Consider the following 17,831-nt stretch of genomic DNA (forward strand, 5'->3'; position numbering starts at 1 on the left):
CAGCTTCCACCTGCGAGCCACCATGAAAGTGAAGTCGGAGCCTCAGTTTGGTGAGGGCAAGGACTCTGGTGAGGGGAACCCGCTGCAGCCTGCTGCCCCCGTCTCTATGGCCAACAATCCCTCTATGGATGTGGCACACCTCACCTCCTCCGGTGGCTACAGCTCCCCTCCTCCCTCCCTGCTGGCCTGGAAGCAGCTGACTGGCAGCATCCCTCAGATGTCGGCCTCGATGCCCAACCTGCCGGCCAACTCCCCTCTGGCCACCACCTCTCTGGAGAACGCTAAGCCACAAGTCAAACCTGGTTTCCTGCAGTTCCAGGAAAAGTAAGAGAGACATTTATTTGTGTCTTATTACATCACATTAGAATGTTTTTATTTTCCTCTTTGGACCAAGTTTTTATTAAACTGTGTTTTCCATTTTTATTCATCCAGTGATCCCTGTTTGGCTACTGACTGTAAGTACTCAAACAAGTTCCACTTCCACTGCTTGTTTGGGAATTGCAAGTATGTGTGCAAGACGTCTGGCAAGGCAGAGTCCCACTGTTTGGACCACATCAACCCCAGCAACAACCTGGTCAACATCCGTGACCAGTTCTCCTACTACTCTCTCCAGTGTCTCTGTCCCAACCAGGTGAGTGTGCAGCTTGACAACTCAGCCAGGAGCTGAATCACCTACTGTCATCCCCCAGAGTTTTCTAAGCATGAAGTATGCTATCTATTAGACCAGTGTTTGAGGTTATTTGACTCAAGGCTTTCACAACCGCTGCTCCCCGTCTTCCATCTCTGCTGAAAAAGACAGTCGACTCACCCCAGTAATGCCTGTTTATATGTCAATGATGTCATTTTGACTGCCGCATTCTCCTCTCAGAAAAGGCCAATTTAGCTGATATTACCCAATAAATCATTGTCACTTGCACAGTAAACAAGGCTGTCTGGAATAGGGCAAAAATCAGGGGAATGCTTCGCAAATGAAACCTAAATGGCAGCCCCTGCCTGCTCTCATGAGCCCGTATTTGGAAAACCGTTTAAATGAATTCATTAATGTGTCGAAAATCACCCCTCTCACAAAAAGTCCCCCCGTCTCCCTCCTCCTCCCTCCACCTCCTCCCCTCCTCCCTTTAGTCTCCATCTCCTGAACTGAGCAGATCTTATTTGGCCCAGTCCTTTGGGATCTGAGCATCACAAACAGATGGTGGTGTACAGACATGTTAGAAAGGAGGGGTGTTTGTGGGAAGCCTCAGAAAAAAAAGCTATCATACTTAGAAATGTGGGATGTTCCAAATGACCAGAAAGGAAAACACTGTGAGGTGTTGATTATGTTTTTGTTTAGCGTTCACTTTAACTTTGCTCACAAAGAAACATCAAATATTGTTAATCAGCTCCTTTGGCTTTCAAACATTCACCACGTTTGACTCATGAAATTGGAAATTATGTGCCTCTCTTGCAGCACTGCGAGTTCAGAATGAGGGGCCACTATCACTGTCTGCGGCCCGGCTGCTACTTTGTCACCAACATCACCACTAAGCTGCCGTGGCACGTCAAGAAGCACGAGAAGGCGGAGCGCCGTGCCGCCAACGGCTTCAAATATTTCACCAAGAGGGAGGAGTGTGGAAGGCTGGGTAAGGAAAAATACTTCTGATCCTGTCTAAGTTTTTTACCTTTTTGTCTTTGCCTCTTCATCATCCCACACGTCTTAACACTCAGCTTTTGATATTTTACGAGGAGAGAAGTGTGGATTAAAGGTGTTAAATTGAGAAAGATGTGGATTGATTTTCAGTTGCTGTTGCAAGAGGATATTCTCCGTGTTTACAAAGGGAGAGAGACCAGTGTTGGCAAACACACTGTCGTGCCGTTTGAGTTGTTTAAGAGGCATGAAACAAGTCTGCCTCATAGGTTTTGTTGCTGTGTTTTGCATATTCACAATGGCACCTCAAGTCCCAAAGGTAGTCTTGCCTGTACTATATGAGCAATAACGTCAAAGGGGGCAATCACATCCAGGTTGTTTTCTTCTTCCTTTTGCCCCTGTCAGAAATGAGCAATTAGGTTTGTGTTTGTTAATTATCCGGCTTGTCTGGTTTAGCCTGTTTGTGTTCTGAAGCTGCGCCTCACAGCCACCGCTGCCATCACACAGAAATGAATTAAAAGTGATCTGTTTTTTTCAGGCGGTTACACAAGCTTTTCAGAACGCAGAAACAAAGCAAACAAAAACAGGCCCTAAACAGCTGTTTTTTGTCCCCAGCCTGATCTGCCAACTGTATTGTTCGGGCTGGGGGGGGGGGAACAGAAAGGATTACCATCGGTAGCTCTCGAGTCATAAAGAATTGATGGGTTGCCAGTATCCATGGCAGCGACATTAAACTGAACACCGCTGATGATGTTACCTGGTTTCTGTCTCACAAAGGGCCCTCCGTGTCACGGGGTTACTGTTATTTGCTCAACTTTGCGTGTTTAAAACGTTGTGTGTGCAAAAGCTATTTGATGACACAGACGTGTTGTGCTCTTAAACTGGGTGCCATGGTTACTGACATGCAAGCACCTGCCCAGCATGTTACTCTTTCAATTATTTCTGCCTGCTTTTATATAATGGTATTTGATTAACAGACACAAAACGGAACATTCATTTAATTTGAAATCATAAAGCAATTAGAGGCAGACTGGTTAAAACAGGAGAAAAGAACAGAAGAATATGAAGCAGACAGCAGTACAATGGAGAACAAAAGGAAAAAATGACAATGGAGATACTTTGAAAAATGAATTTAATATGGTAATAATTGTATATTTACTTTGGTTTGCAGGGGTGTGTGCATTATTGGCCCACAGAAAATGAGAATTTATTTATGTAAATTCCTAATTGAATAAAGCATGTCAGTGTAATAAAAGAGCTCCACAGGTTCGGTGCACAGAAGCCTTGACTTGCTCAGTGTGACACTGAAGTGATCTAATATTCCTCCTACATGTACACTCTGAAACACTTTGAAACCCGATCTCTCTTTTGTCAGAGCTATATCATGAAATTAAAAAAACCTAAAAATATTTCACTTTGTGTTTGATCTAATCACAACACCGTCTCACTGATGATATTGCGTTCATTGCAGTCGCTGCTCTCAGAGGCAAATTAATCTGCGAACGGAGAGTTTACAACTGTTACTGGTTTCTTTTCGCAGGTTGTAAGTATAACCAAGTCAACAGCCACTTCCACTGCATCCGCGCGGGTTGCCAGTTCTCCTTCCTGCTCAAGCACCAGATGACCTCACATGCACGCAAACACATGAGGCGGATGCTGGGGAAGAACTTTGACAGAGTCCCATCGCAGGTACAAACACACAAATGGTGACATCTAACACGTGTCATTATGGAAAGGGTAATTATGTGAAAATACGTGCGGAACACCGCAGTGAGGTAAAACAGGTGTTGAATGTTTTAATGAAACATATTCCGGCAAAGCTGCACACCGTTTTACTGAGAGATAAAACAGGCTATTTATGCAGCGTAGATGTTTGACTCTAATTTTCTATTTTTAAGGCTCAGTGATTTTGTTTTTGTCAGTTCTTGCCAGAAAAATACCCAAATGTTTAAAAAGAAACAGAAATATTTAAATGGATTTTCACCCAAATGTTATGTTTTCACCGACATAGATCATTGTAGTGTGGTTTCTGCTGCAAAAAGATGATTTAAAAAAAGGTTGTCTTCCAAGAAGCACTGCGGAGGAAATCTTCTGGTTATAGAAAGTGAAATTAAAAAATGAGAAGATAAAAAAGACGCTACTAACCCTAAGTCTTTCACTGCACAATGTATTTTTGAGAACAGATATTTACTTTCATTTTAAGTTTTTTATTATAAATTCTGAGGCCTACTTATTAAATGTTAAAATGCAAAGTAATTGTGACTTACACTATGTACCTACAGTAGTTTGGGTGTTTCTTTAAATCGTGCTACGTGCTCTGTGAGTCATATTCAAGTAAAAGAGTAATGAGTTCATTCGGTGTTGTGTAAAAAAAACAGTACCGTTCATATCCTGTCATACCAGTCAATGACAAATCACTCATGACATTCTTTGGATGGATTTTTCACTCTGGGGTGTTTTCCGTTTCCCACCTTAACCTCCAAAGTACGTCCTGTACTGAACATGAATTTCAACATGTGGATTTTCTAGTTCTGTTTGTTCTTTTTTTGCTTCGCATTATGACGTGCGGGTTTCATTCTTTCAAAATACTTCAGAGGTTTTGAGAAATTCTTGGTCAAACGCCAAGTGACAACACCTGCATTAATGACACGCTATATCAACGGATGTTGGTTTGTTTCTATGTCCCTTTACAATGATGATTGTTGTGTTTCCCAGGGGATGCCACTCGGTCAGAGGGCAGATGAGATGCAGCAGGGTATGATGTCTGGGCCTTTAGCCAACCAGGCTGGTATCAACTCCAGCTTCTCCTCCAGCATGATGGAGGAGACTGATGATTACATGGACTACATGGGAGGAGGGGGCAGCCCCCTGGGCCTCTCCTCTGAGTCCTCCAACCAGGACCGGAGCTGCACCAGCACACCTGTAGGCAACGATGGCTCTCCAGCAGGTGAGAATAAGACAAAGTGACAGCATGAAGAGCTTTTAATACAGTTCAGTCTAACAGGTGAATAGTGCAATACAAGTGACATTCAGCATCGTTCATCATGCGTCACTCATCTACCTTACTCAGAAAACCAGCAACTTGTCATTTCATACATTCTTCAATCATGTATTTCATGATTTAGTAGTTTGATCAATAGAACAATGAGACATCAGTCATATTATACGAGGCTGATGACAATGCTGTATTCTTATGTTCTGAGTCGAGGACAAGATCTTTTGCAGTTTGCCTGGTCATCCTCATAAAACATCCATTTTGTACATCAGTAGTTTGAGTTATTGCACTGTGTGTAGCTTATTACATTTTCCTTTGGCCAGAGATCATCCCTGTGGCTTTATGTCTACTTTAGCACTTTTAGTGGGGTGGATAGGACAGGAAAGGAGAAGCAGCCTCTTTCCCCTCAAACTTACTGAATAAATGGGTTCTCCTCCTGCTTTTTTCTAAATCTGAGCCTGCCTGTGATTTTCACATTTCTCCACGTGTTGCCAGTATTATCCACTACTCTCATCATTGTTGTTTTTGGCTGGTGTTTGGGTTACTTGTCTTGAATGGGCCTCATTTTGTATCATTCTCTTATCTTTTATCTTTCCCTTTTTACCTCCCATCCCTCTGTGTGTGCGTGTGTGTGTGTGTGTGTGTGTGTGTGTGTGCGCGTGTGATTTGGCCCTTGTTTTTGTGTGTGTGTGTGCCGGTCTGTGTGTTTCTTCCCCTCTTGTCTGTCCTTCACCCTCTCTGGTCAACCTGTCTCTCCAGGACAAGGCTACCCCGCCACCACTTCTGCTCCTACCACCCCTGCTGACACTAGCGCTACCCAATATGCACCTCCTTCTTCCCCTCCTCCTCCTCCACCACCACCTCCTCCCTCCGCTCCTCAGCCTGGCCTCCAGTCCCAGGCCCCATCCCTTTCTCCTGCTCTCCTTCGACCTCCTCTCCCCTCACTCCCATACCTCCTCTCTCCATCCTGTCTGTCATACTCTCTGCTCAGCGCCTCTCTGGGAGCCACTCGGAGTGTTGTCATGCCAACCAACACACCAGCTTTCAGCCCCATCATTGCCACTCCGTCTCCGGTTAAAAATGACGTCCCTATAGTTCAGGATGCTGCAGGTACTTATCCCCGGCGCAAACCAACACTGCAGCTGTCAGTCCTGTGTAGGATTTAACTGAACTGTGTGATTCAACTTTCTCTGTAGAAGAAAATAAAAGTGGCTTTCCAGCATGCAACATTTGTTTAAAACTGATGAAATGTGCATGCTTACTTTACTGACTGGGTACAGTGACAGAACAAATGTGTATTAATCTCTTACACCATTGCGTGTGAGTTCACTTTTAGCATCGCGAGGATTTAGAGATAGAGCAGTAAATTTGGCACCTGTAGTATGAAGCCTGGGCCTTGTTTAGCTTCCATTAACAAGGCTGCATCAGCAGCCTCTTATTTTAATCACGCCTCAAGTTTTATCGAGGCCCACTGCTTCCTGTCTTGCAGAACAGGGATCACATCATTAGCAGTGACCCCAGGGTGTTGCAAAAGGTGGGTGCCCCTCATAAAACAACATGGAGATAAGAGGGTCGGTTAAGACCCACAGCTCCGCCTCTGTTTGGAGGCTGGAGACACCCTGTAAAAGTGTCATGTTCCAAAGTCAATCTATCATTTTCCCCCTCCTTTAATCATTCTGGGAATTAGGAATAAAAAACTGTGTGGCTCTCTATGCTTACTCAGCTGTGAACCACTTTTGGCTGAGTAAGGTTGCACATTAGAGTTTAAAGTAAGGCGGTCGCGCAGTGTAATTTGCTTGTAGTTTGTGGGTTTTACTTTGTGAATCGACTGATTGTTCTTTAATGTGCTTCCTTCCTTTCTTTCAGGAAACACCATCTCCATTCCCACAGCCACGGGTTCAAAGAAGCGCTTCTGGATCATCGAGGACATGTCACCGTACGGCAAGCGCCGCAAGACCGCCTCATCACGTAAGATGCTGGATGAGGGCATGATGCTGGAGGGCTTCCGCCGCTACGACCTCTACGAGAACTGCAAGGACTCGGGCTGCCAGTTTTCTCTGAAGGTGACCCACTACCACTGCACACGTGAGAACTGCGGCTACAAGTTCTGCGGCCGCACCCACATGTACAAGCATGCGCAGCACCACGACCGCGTGGACAACCTGGTCCTGGACGACTTCAAGCGCTTCAAATCCTCCCTCAGCTGCAACTTCACTGACTGCCAGTTTTCAGGCAACAGCACCCACTTCCACTGTCTGCGCTGCGGCTTCCGCTGCACCGACAGCACCAAGGTGACGGCCCACCGCAAGCACCACGGCAAGCAAGATGTGATCAGTGCCGCCGGCTTCTGCCAGTTCAGCTCCAGTGTCGATTGTGAGGTTCCCGACTGCAAATATAAGCTCAAGTGCTCGCACTTCCACTGCACCTTCCCTGAGTGCAAGCACACGGTGGTGGGCATGTCCCAGATGGACTCCCACAAGAGAAAGCATGAGAAGCAGGAGCGTGGCGAGCTGCCGTCTGTGTCGCCCCAACAAGAAGCAGTGCACCACCTGGGAGGAAGTGTGTCTGCAATCCCTCCAGTCTCCATGAGTCTTTCTACTTCCTCACCTGGAGTCCTCCACGGGTTGTCCCACACCATCAACAGCAGCGCTCGCTCTTTGCTCTACGCAACAGGCCACATCGCATCTGAGTACAACCACCCGTACCCGCCATCCTCCCTCAGCCTGGACAGCTCCCTCAACCTGAGCACCGACACCAGCAGCTCCCTGTTCTTCCTGAAGAACGCAGCCGGTCTGGGTCTCAGCGACTCACTGGACCTCAGCAAGAAGATGCACCACGAGGCAGCGCGGCCTGGCCACAACGCCACGCCCCCGCTGGGTCTGCAGGCACCTCAGGACGACACCACGGGAACATCCGGAGAGGCCGAAGACGACCTGTCGCCAGAGGAGGAGGCGCACGCTGAGGAGGAGGAAGAAGAGGAGGAGGAGGAAGAGGAGGAGGCAGAGGAGGATCTCAACACTGACTCGAATGATGATTCAACGGCGGAGCCATACGGGGAAAAGGACAATGGCGAGAGTTTTGATGCTTCCGTTAACCACACTGATACTTCCCAACTGGAAAAGCAAGACGTTGACCCATGAAAAGAAAGAGAACTGCGAGTGACTGTAGGAACTGAAGAAAAACTCTGTGTACTTTGAACAAACAAAAATGAAAAGGGGCGTCATTTATCATGTTTAGAGACTTCAGATGACAACAAAAAAACAACAACAGCGTGGAGAAAATGACGGCCCAAAATGATTTATTATGATGTTTACAAGATGACCAACATTATTAATTCAATTATGCATTAAGAAAATATGAACGGAGACACACAGAATTAGGCCCTGTTTTACACGCGGGGCAGCAATGTAAAGCATTTTACTACACATCAGTCTTTTTGTGTGTGCGTGCATGTTTGACTTTAATTTATTTTTATTTTTTTCACTTTTTTGTGTGTGGATAAAAAAACAAAACGTCAGAAAAACAAAAACAAATCTCTCTATATAACTATATATGTAAGTGTGTGTGTGAACGATGATATACAAAAAGGAAATTGCCGGCTCAGGCAACATGAACTGCAGGGCCGAGGAGACACAGAAAAAAAAGGGATGTGAATCACTAAGGGGAAACAGGATGTGTTCAAACATTTGATCTTTTTTTCTGTATTAATATTATTATTATTAATTAATATTATTACTAGACACTGAGAGACAGGGGAGCTACATTGTGCTCGTTCCACCTCTCTCAGATGTTTTTCTTTGTTCTCAACAACATGTGGAACTGACCAGTAAACGTGCGGTCAGCCTCAGCTGCAGTCTCAACAGTTCTCTCTGACATTCTGCTAGAAAATGTTCGACTAGCACCAAAAACCAAGCTCAGCCCTTGTAATTTAACCCCCCCTGCGGAGGAATCAAGTTTGTGTGTGGATAGTGCACTTTTATATTAGCTGACCATGATGATAAACGATGATGATGATGATGATAGATAACTCATAAGCATATTTAAAGATATTTTTGTTACCATTTGCATCTTTGCATTACAATGTCGTTTTGTTGTGTTGTTAGTCAGAAGCATATCGATCTGTAAGCAAGGCGAGGTCGTGATTAACGGCCGACGAGTCCGGTTGAGGAGGAGGAGCGGGAGGTGTGTGTGTGTGGGGGGGGGAGGGGGGGTCAGACTGACCAGAGGAAACGATGAGTCACTCAGATGCAGCGAGGGGGGATGACAGAGGAAGCGTCAGGGAGTGTGTTTTATGTTGAAAATATACAGACCGAAAATGTCTCAACGGCATTTTGTTTTCCATTCACTATGGCTGTGGTTGAGCTCCTGTTGTAACGGTTTTTATTTAATATTTATGTGACCTTCCAATGAGAAATTTTTAGGGTGTTATTGCACTTTTTAGGTTCATTTTTACCGTCTGAAAAAAAAATGATATATATCTTTTAACAGGGAATTTGCTTTAAAGATGTTGTTTTAGTTCACTTTTGCTTTAATGCACAAATAGATGTTAGTGTGACAAAGAACTGTCGTTCTGTGATTTATTTAAAGACTGGTTTTTATTTTGCTTCTGTGATTGGACAGTTTGAAAAAAAAAAGCAAATGGGCGCACCAGAAAAAACTGGTGCCCTGATAAGAAACACTAATACGGACTGTGATTTTTTTTTAAATTAATTCTGAAGAAGTTCATGGCAATGCTCACTTACTGTAGTACTAAATTATAAATCTGTCAAAGCCACCCTCTGGTTTATATTGAGCGAATATGTACGACCAAGAAGTTGACACACTGATCATGAGTTATCTCCTGAGCTTGGCATTGGAAATAAATGATCACAATATAGGGAAAATAATGTGTGTAGATGATATTCCTCCAGATATTGTTTTGAGAAGAAAAAAAAAGGTTGTACAGTATTTTCCTCTGTAAAAAAATAACTATATATGAACAAAATGCTCTTTGATGAACAGCTTCCTTTAAAAAGAAAACCGTTAAAAGGAGAAATGAATAATAAAAAGTTAAAAATTCAAATAGCCTCATCATAGTTTGCTTGTGTGCGTGACCTTTTTTAATTACCCCAGATCTTTTGGAAAAAGTTGTTCATACTGTAGCATTGGCAGATTCCGTTATGATACGATATGATGCAGTATATTTTATTTCTTTTTCCAAACTATGTCAGAAGCTCAAACTAAAATACACTGATTTGAATTCATTCATCAATGTTTCTGTTTTATTTAACAACTCGTTTTATTCATTGTCATTTTTCTATGTGTGTGCTTTGGTGTTTTATTTTATTTTTGTTTCCTCATTAATCGAGATTCTTGGTTTATATTTGCTTTGCTGTGGGCCTGCCTCGTTCTCAGACTGAACTGTCTCCCGGGACAACGCAGAGGCGACATTTGTTTTGTTTTCCCATCATTTGCTGAGATAACTGTAGGGGCTGGGAGACGTTGTGCACTTGAATTCAGTTTATGTGTGTGTGTGTGTGTGTGTGTGTGTGTGTGTGTGTGTGTGTGTGTGTGTGTGTGTGTGTGACAGAGGGTGTAAAATAGGAGGATTTGTAAAAAGTTGAAAATAAAGAAACTATAATTATTATAACAATACACATGTAGTGCTTGATAGTGCTTCAGCCTGCGGTCCCGTGTGGAGGGGAAAGGTGCTGCTGGAGGACAGCAGGGCAAAAGGTCACAGCAGCGACCTCTCTGTCTCTTTTTGTATCTGTCAGTGACACTACTGAAGTGTGTGTGTGTGAATGAGTGTGTGTGTGAGTGTGTGTGTGCGTGTCTCCCCCTGAGAGAGACAGATAGGCCACGGCTGTAAGAACACAGACCTGTGGCTCCGTCCCAGCTGCTCAGAGCTTCGATTCATATTTCATGACCTTGTGCGTCTTTTCCCTGCTTTGTTCCGCTATATATCCAACTGGGGCACTTTTTTGTCACAGAATTTGAAGAAAACAACAACAAAAAAAAAACAAAAAACATCTGCATTCATGCAGGTAGAGGAATCAACAATATTTGTTGCTGGGGTCGCCCGTTGTTCATGCTTTGACATTCTGGTGCGAGAACAAGATCAGAGCCGAGGACCATTAGGGAGATTTAGAGGCCTGCTACTGCTAACAAGATGGCTCTCTGTGTCTTGTTCAGTGTTAGCAGGGCACATTTATTTTTTTTTAGTTCAGTTTTCCCTTTTTTTTTTTTTTGCCTTGAGCCATGTGCTGGGTTCTCCTCCCACTCCCTCATGTCACCCAGTGGCCAGTGCGCTGGTTCTGTCTGTCCCCTCGTCTACAGCTGTTCCTGTCCTTCCTCCTTCTCTTCCTTGTGATGTTTTTTTTTTTTTTTTAATAAAAAAAAAAAAAAGAAGAAAAAAAAAAACACGGGTAAAGGCATCACCATCTGTCAGCCAGCTGGCATCCTGTATATAATCTAGCAGAAAAAAAAGAATAAACATGAAAATTATATTACACAAAAACCAGACGGAAACGACCTCCAAATCCTGCATAGGCTGCTGCCGAAACGACAGATCATTTTACTGTTTTAATTAACAGAGTAAAAAGGATGGTATAAAAAAGTGGTGGGGAAATAAACTGAGATGTATTTCCACTGCTGGAAAAATGTAATATGAAAGCCGCCTGCTTACTGCAGCGTAGTGGATACACAGAGCAACATTTTAGACTTTGTAAAATATATTGCACTTTTGGACTAAAAGCCATCTCCCGTTAGCGTTCAATTTGGCGAGATTCATGAGACATTTTATATGAAAGTAGACAATGAAGCAATTTTTTAAAAAGTCTCTACTTGAATTTGTTGCCCTCAGCACTACTATTCATTCTTGTCGTATTGCTTATTTCCACTTGGATACAGTGCTGTTCATCTTCATTGTGCTATATTTATGTTTTTCTTCTGTTTCTGCATGTCTTATGCAAAGATTGAGCTTTTCACTCAGTGAAATAAAAACGTACTGAACGACTTTAGGCCTGTTTTCAGATGTCTTTTTCAATGTCAAAGAAGAGTGCGACACTTCCTTCCACCTTTTCACAAAACACCTCCGAGTGGTGCGTATTTTATGAGGGTGGTGGGTATGCATGCATCACTGACAACTGTCGGTTGATGTGCCAGGAACAGGTTGAGTGAGAGTGTGGAGAGGCGACAGTCGAGGCTGGGAACACACACGACAGGTGTGCACTGCATATGTGGTCACATGATGCCTATAAGGCAGATTAGGGCCCAAACAGATGAAGCGCTGCTTAATGGCAGCTTTTATTAAGTTCACAAAGCGTGGAGGGAGGGGGTGAACAGAGGAAAAGCAGGTGGCTGGGCCTGTGCACTCCTAGATGAAGACAGATATTGTACAGTGGAGTCTGAAGAGGGTAGCCACTGTGGAAGGATTTATGAAGATTTGCCTGCCCAGGACTCGCCGCCTGCCTCTTCCCGAATCCTGCAGTAATAGCCAGAGAGGGAGAGCTGGAAAGGCTCCGGGAGAAAAATGTGCCAGAGAGTGTGATCACATAAGATGAGATGAAACTATAATAATACCTGTGTGTACAGTCGGTCACTGCTACAACAAAGAGTACAAGGATCCACAGGAATAAAGACAAATTGAACGACATTCACACACTATAATGGAACTGAAGCATCGATGAACGCTAAAAAAAGGCAATTTACATTTTTAAGATAACGAGCATTTGCATATTTCAAAAATATCAGTACACTCACAATATAATACCAAATGAAAAATATATCAGATGAGATGAGAAAAACTAAAAACATGACGATATATAATGGGCAAAAACATCAATCACATAAACAGAACTGGGCTTTAAAGAGTGTGGAGACATTAAGACGAGCACTGTAATAAAGTGTTTACATAAATAGTGGATATTCAACCAAAGATGGATGAAGATTACATCCGCTTTTCAGGAGCAGTGGGCTGTACATGAGGCCAACAGAAAAAGGTAATAATGTGTGCGGTCATTATCACTATATTGTGATTTGAGGTGTGATATCGGCAGAAAACAAACAAAGCTGCTCCCGATGATCAGAACAGTCAGCCGGGGACACGGGCTCTGATTGGCTGAGTGTGTTTGGACTGTATGTACTTTACAGTGTGATGGCTGCCAACATGACGGAGCATCTTCAGCGTCTTTGTTCAGGCCTGAGACACAGATACTTCAGTCAGATGTGATGTTGATAACACAGTTCAGTTTAGTCCAAGACGTGCTGCAAAAACTGCCTCCAGGCACACACCTCTCAATAAAACAGACTGTTCACCAGTTTGTCAAACTGCCTGTCTCCCCCTCAGTCCTGTAGATGCATCCTGACACATGATTTTAGCATTTTATAGGAGGGATGATAGATTGTAGCAGAGTTTTCAGTAATAACTGGGTGGAGTTTGTCAGACCTGAGTGGAAAATGTGAATGTAATTAAAAGAAATATGTGGAACTAGCAGGCAGACTCACTGTACAAACAACAGATACACATGAGTTAGCAACTAGCTGGTGAACACAGTGGAGCATTTAGCAGCTAAAGAGACAGATATTTTGAGTTGAAGACGATAAGAGTGCCAAAAAAAAAAGTGAATATTGGACTTACTCTAATAAAAGCTAATGTTGCTCTGTGTCTTCTGTGTAAATAGGAAAGAGTTTGATAACAAGTCTTCTGTATCAACTTAAAAGGTGATAATGTGTTAGTGTAACTTGATTCTTCTCCCCCAAGTGGCCAACAAATAAACCTTTTTAAAAAATGAATGACAACAGAATGAATTTTTTCAGCTAGCGAGCACCTTGAATATATCATTTGCACCTGCACACGGAGGCACCACTCAGCCTAGCTTCTAATTTGTCCAGTGGCCATATGTGGTATTGCAGCCAAAGATTTTCCTGTTTGTGTTGAACTTACGTGTTGTGCGACATTCATCTATGCTGAAAAGAAAAAGAGTGGATTGGAGTGAAAAGTCACCATCAGTAACATCAATGCTATCACCAAAGACATCTACGTTTGTTCAAAGGTAACATTACAATGTGACATATTATGTTGATGCTACGATCTTCATGGACACATCATATTGTATATAGTCGCATCTCAGGTTAGCTAATGTAAGCAAAACGCTAGCTAAGGTATAACGGTTAGCTAACGCGATTGAGGATTTAGCCTAATGTCACCAGCAATAGTCAGGTTGCCATGTTTCTTGTTGTCAAGCTTGTCCAACCTAGCAACAGTAACTTGGTCAGTCCTCATTGGACTGAATAGGCCCAATCTTTGGGTCCAGTATCAAGTTCTATTAAAAATCTATGGTTAGCACACTCACTGCCTAGCTTACCATAGCTGGTGCTGCTTCCAGCTAATGTGGCTAGCTGAACCTGCTAGCCAGTGTTTGTAACACGATAGCTTTCATCTGTCTTCTTTGACAAAAGAAAAGGTAAGACAAAAATCATTTGTTAGCGTTCAACAACATTGCCTAAATCATCATAAGAACTGGAAAATAATTGTTGAGAGGTTAAAACATAATCGTTACTGTTTTTCAAAAGCGGACTCACATTTGGCCTGTTTCCACAAAACCCATGTTTCAGCTTTTTAGAAAGCCGGATTATGAGAAAACCAGAGCTAACAGAAGCTAATGTCAAATCAGTTACTGTAGAAACTGTTTTCGACCTGTAAAAACAACTAACAGCTAAATAAAGACAGCTTTTGTCAGCCAGTCCACTCTTCAAGGTATTTAGGCCTAAATTAAGGCTAGGTGCTCGGCTCTATTATCAGGTTACATTTATGTATTTTAAATCCTTACACAACCACGTCTGCAATCACATTTCTTGACTTGCACGATGAACAAAGTAATGAGAAATTATGTAAAATCATGAAATACTCTCAGAACTGTGGCACTTCTGCAGTCAGTAAGTCAGAGCTCTTATTGGCTCCACCAGTTGATGTTTTACTCATCCAGTGAGATTATTTTTACCCCAAATGTGGAGAGAGAAGTTTTTATAACGAAACCCTGAAGCTGCCCAGCTCAACACCGCAGAAAATGAGGCTGTGGCCACAAGTAGAAAAGCCTTTTACATAAAATGAATGACCTGCCGTCTCGCGTATCACATCTTTATCATCAGACACAGTCTGGCTGGGTGCTGATAGGCCCCACAGGTACACAGTATATCATGTATCACGAGGATATGACATGGCCGCATTGCTCATTTTACTGCTTCATTGGCCCATTTATAGTTTACATTTTTGGATGAGATGTTTCCCTCGTCTCTCTCAGCACTCTGCCACAGTTGCCCCTCTCTTTAAATCCCGTGCCCTTTGCAATAGATGTTCATTTATCTATTTTTGCATGTGTATGGGCTTATTTTGGAAAGACCTCGGTCACACGGCAGAAAAGGGGGCTGTGTGAAAAAAGCTGCTTTGCCATTGGTAGCAGCTGTTGCTGCTGAGACACCTCAGAGGAAATGGAGAATTGGACACACACTCATCCAATTTACCATTAACAAGACCTTATTGGATGCAGGGCCATAGGAACATGCGGCTTTGCCTTATGTGGCTCTGTTTAGATATGCTGCTGTTCTTCCCCAACGTGTGTGACTGCGGTCTGCGACGGTGTTGGCATCTTTCAAAGTGCGGTGTACGTAGTGATCTCAGGACTCTTAGCAGACATTCAGCTTCAGGCAAGGTGCCCTGTGTTGCTTCATGTGGTTACCAAATAACAAAGCAATTATTACAAGAAGGATTTATCCTCAGCAACAACGCAGGAAAGAGTGTAACTTTGAGAACATTAAACAGTTACAGTAACCAAATAAGAATTTCCACGTCTATTAAAACTGTTTCTAGGAAAGTCTGAGTTGTAACATGAGATAGTTTCAAACATCAAACACCAGAGCTGGTCTACAAAGATCTGCAAAAAACAAGAGATTTCCATCCGTTTTATATTTTCCACATTTAAATCCAACCACACTCGGAGAACTAGGTTGTTGTCAAGCTTTTCAACATAGCAACCAGCGCCTGGTCAGACGAGTATTGACTTCATCCTCCCTCCGAATACACAAATATATAATTATCTTTTAAAGATCCTGTGCCTCATAAAGCGCAGACCGACTTCTGTATACGCTCAGCAGGTTTTCAATCATATATTCCTCTCTTGTGCAACACCTGTATGCTTCGTTTTCTGGCTGGGTTACTTCTTTTTTTTTTTTCTCTCGCTCTCTCTCCTTTTTTCCATAAACACACCTCACATTCTTTAGCGGGTGGTGTATCTGCAAATCTTTGTCTTTCAACACATTTTCTTTCGCTTACGACATTAAGATAACAAAAGCATTCTTCTCACAGTTTTGCTGGAACATTCAGTTGGTGAAAACAAACAAGCGGCGGCAGCGGTGGCGGTGTGGTTATTAACTTCAAAAACCTGAAAAACTGGATTCGACTGCGGCCAGTTCACACAGGGAAGAAGTCGAGCGAACGTCCGGAAACTGCTGATCAGATCTTTATGGTTATGACCCACATCATATTTTTTTTCTTTGATAAAGCGTCATTCTTCGTATTGTTTCTGTTTTCATCTCGGCAGAGGTCGGGGTGTGTTTTGAGGTCAGCGATGCTCATCGTGGTTCATGAGAAACCAGTAAAAACTAATATTTATTTTAAGAGATGTTATCACAGACGTGAAGCTGTCGTAGGTTTCCCCGAGGCCGAGGCTTTTCTTGAGAGACACTTCAGCACTTCAGATTATGAGTTTGACCTTTAGATGAAGTTTCCTGAAAATGAAAATTCATTATTTCAACACACTTGACTAGAAGTCCTCTAGATGAGACAATACATCAGGTACTTAACACCTTTTTTTAAAATGTTGATGGATGTTTGATTCTGAATGGGAAGTTGTTGAGTCAAAAAGTGAGTGATTACTGTGCTGAGTGTGAAAGAAACAGTTCCTGTATTTCTGTGAGCTGTGTTTGAGGTGAACACATTTTCACAGGGGGGGGAGGCGGGCAGTGAGTGTAATGTTACACGGGAGATGTTATTTGGTAAACACACAGTTGTCGTCTTACAAACACAAACAGAATCCAGTGGAAAGATTAGCGTTGAGGCCCTTTAAACAGCTTGTGAAAAATGAGCCTCCTGTCAGCCCTGTTACATAAATGTTTACGAAGAAATACCAAACATTGTGTTCTATTTGTTTTACTTTGCCTCAAGTTTGCCCATTGCCACAGATTACTCATCCCCAGAGTTAAACACGACTTTGCCAGCAGAACAAACAACTAGTAGCAGACAGCGACCAGAAACAAGTGCATAAAACGGTTGATCCGGGCTGGCTCGTCGCCACGCTGCCATTACCCTTCGTTTCAGAATTGGACCGGAGGTCTCCGGAGTTGAGTGGGAGTGTTTCATCACTTTATAAGTCTTATCCAAAAGGAGAGAGCTCGGAGCAAAAAAAAAAAAAGAAAGAAGAAAAATCTAATGGCCCGGCGCTCTCTCAGAAGTAATTCTCATTCCACTTCAATTGCCACAGTGCAGCGCCGCTAAACTGGCAAGTGAGGCCCGCTGCTGCTTTCTTGGCAAACGGAGAATTCTTAAGTGCTAAGCTGTAAATTTGCTTAATTTGACGTGAGTCCGAGGGGAATGGGATCGTTTTCTTTCAGGGAAAAAGCCTGGCATATTGGCTGACAATAAGCTGGAATGGTCCAACATGGTGTTTCTGCTCTGCGATGATGGCTGGAACACACAACGGACAGCGTTTGACAGAGCTGTAAAACCGTTTGACTCTGGCAGCGGCGCTGTATGACTCACTCTTATGTTAATGCTGCGGGAGGCTTTCAGCTGTAATTTCTGTGAAAGAAAACGATGATTTCCTCCCGAAGCACGTTAAAGGGGTTTTGCCTGTTTACACATACAGGGAAGTTGGTATTTACTGCTCGACTCTCTCTCTCTCTCTCGCACACACACAAACACAAACACAAACACAAACACACACACACACACACACACACACACCTGTTAGTAATCTGCTTTAATAAATTCCTCATGCACACATCTGATCTCATTTACATGAAGAAACGGCCGCAGGATGCAGGAAATGTCACTCGGTTAATTTATGACTTTCGACGAGGAACAGTTACAGGTCACATAAAAAAAAAAAGATGAAGTTTTGGTCACAAATGTGGAACCAAAACAGAAAAGTTTCTTTTTTACACGTGGGAACAGGT

General features: G+C 43.1%; 1 protein-coding gene across 18 annotated transcripts in view; it reads left to right on the forward strand.

Annotated features, from left to right (window-relative positions):
* Positions 1 to 8,795, forward strand: part of casz1 (castor zinc finger 1) — a 168,760-nt gene extending 159,965 nt beyond the window's left edge. For 16 of the 18 annotated variants that reach the window (XM_084366700.1, XM_084366699.1, XM_084366701.1 and 13 more), the window contains 7 exons: positions 4 to 324; positions 433 to 631; positions 1,448 to 1,619; positions 3,165 to 3,313; positions 4,340 to 4,571; positions 5,379 to 5,729; positions 6,486 to 8,795. In XM_084366700.1, coding sequence (XP_084222826.1) covers positions 4 to 324; positions 433 to 631; positions 1,448 to 1,619; positions 3,165 to 3,313; positions 4,340 to 4,571; positions 5,379 to 5,729; positions 6,486 to 7,759 — 2,698 coding nt within the window. In that variant the 3' untranslated portion in view covers positions 7,760 to 8,795. The remainder of the gene's footprint in view (positions 1 to 3; positions 325 to 432; positions 632 to 1,447; positions 1,620 to 3,164; positions 3,314 to 4,339; positions 4,572 to 5,378; positions 5,730 to 6,485) is intronic. The other 2 variants (XM_084366693.1, XM_084366694.1) reach the window with 1 other exon arrangement.
* Positions 8,796 to 17,831: the final 9,036 nt, after the last annotated feature.

The sequence above is a fragment of the Pagrus pagrus genome (genome assembly GCF_965226575.1).
Source record: "Pagrus pagrus genome assembly, chromosome: 11".
NCBI lineage: Eukaryota > Metazoa > Chordata > Actinopteri > Spariformes > Sparidae > Pagrus > Pagrus pagrus.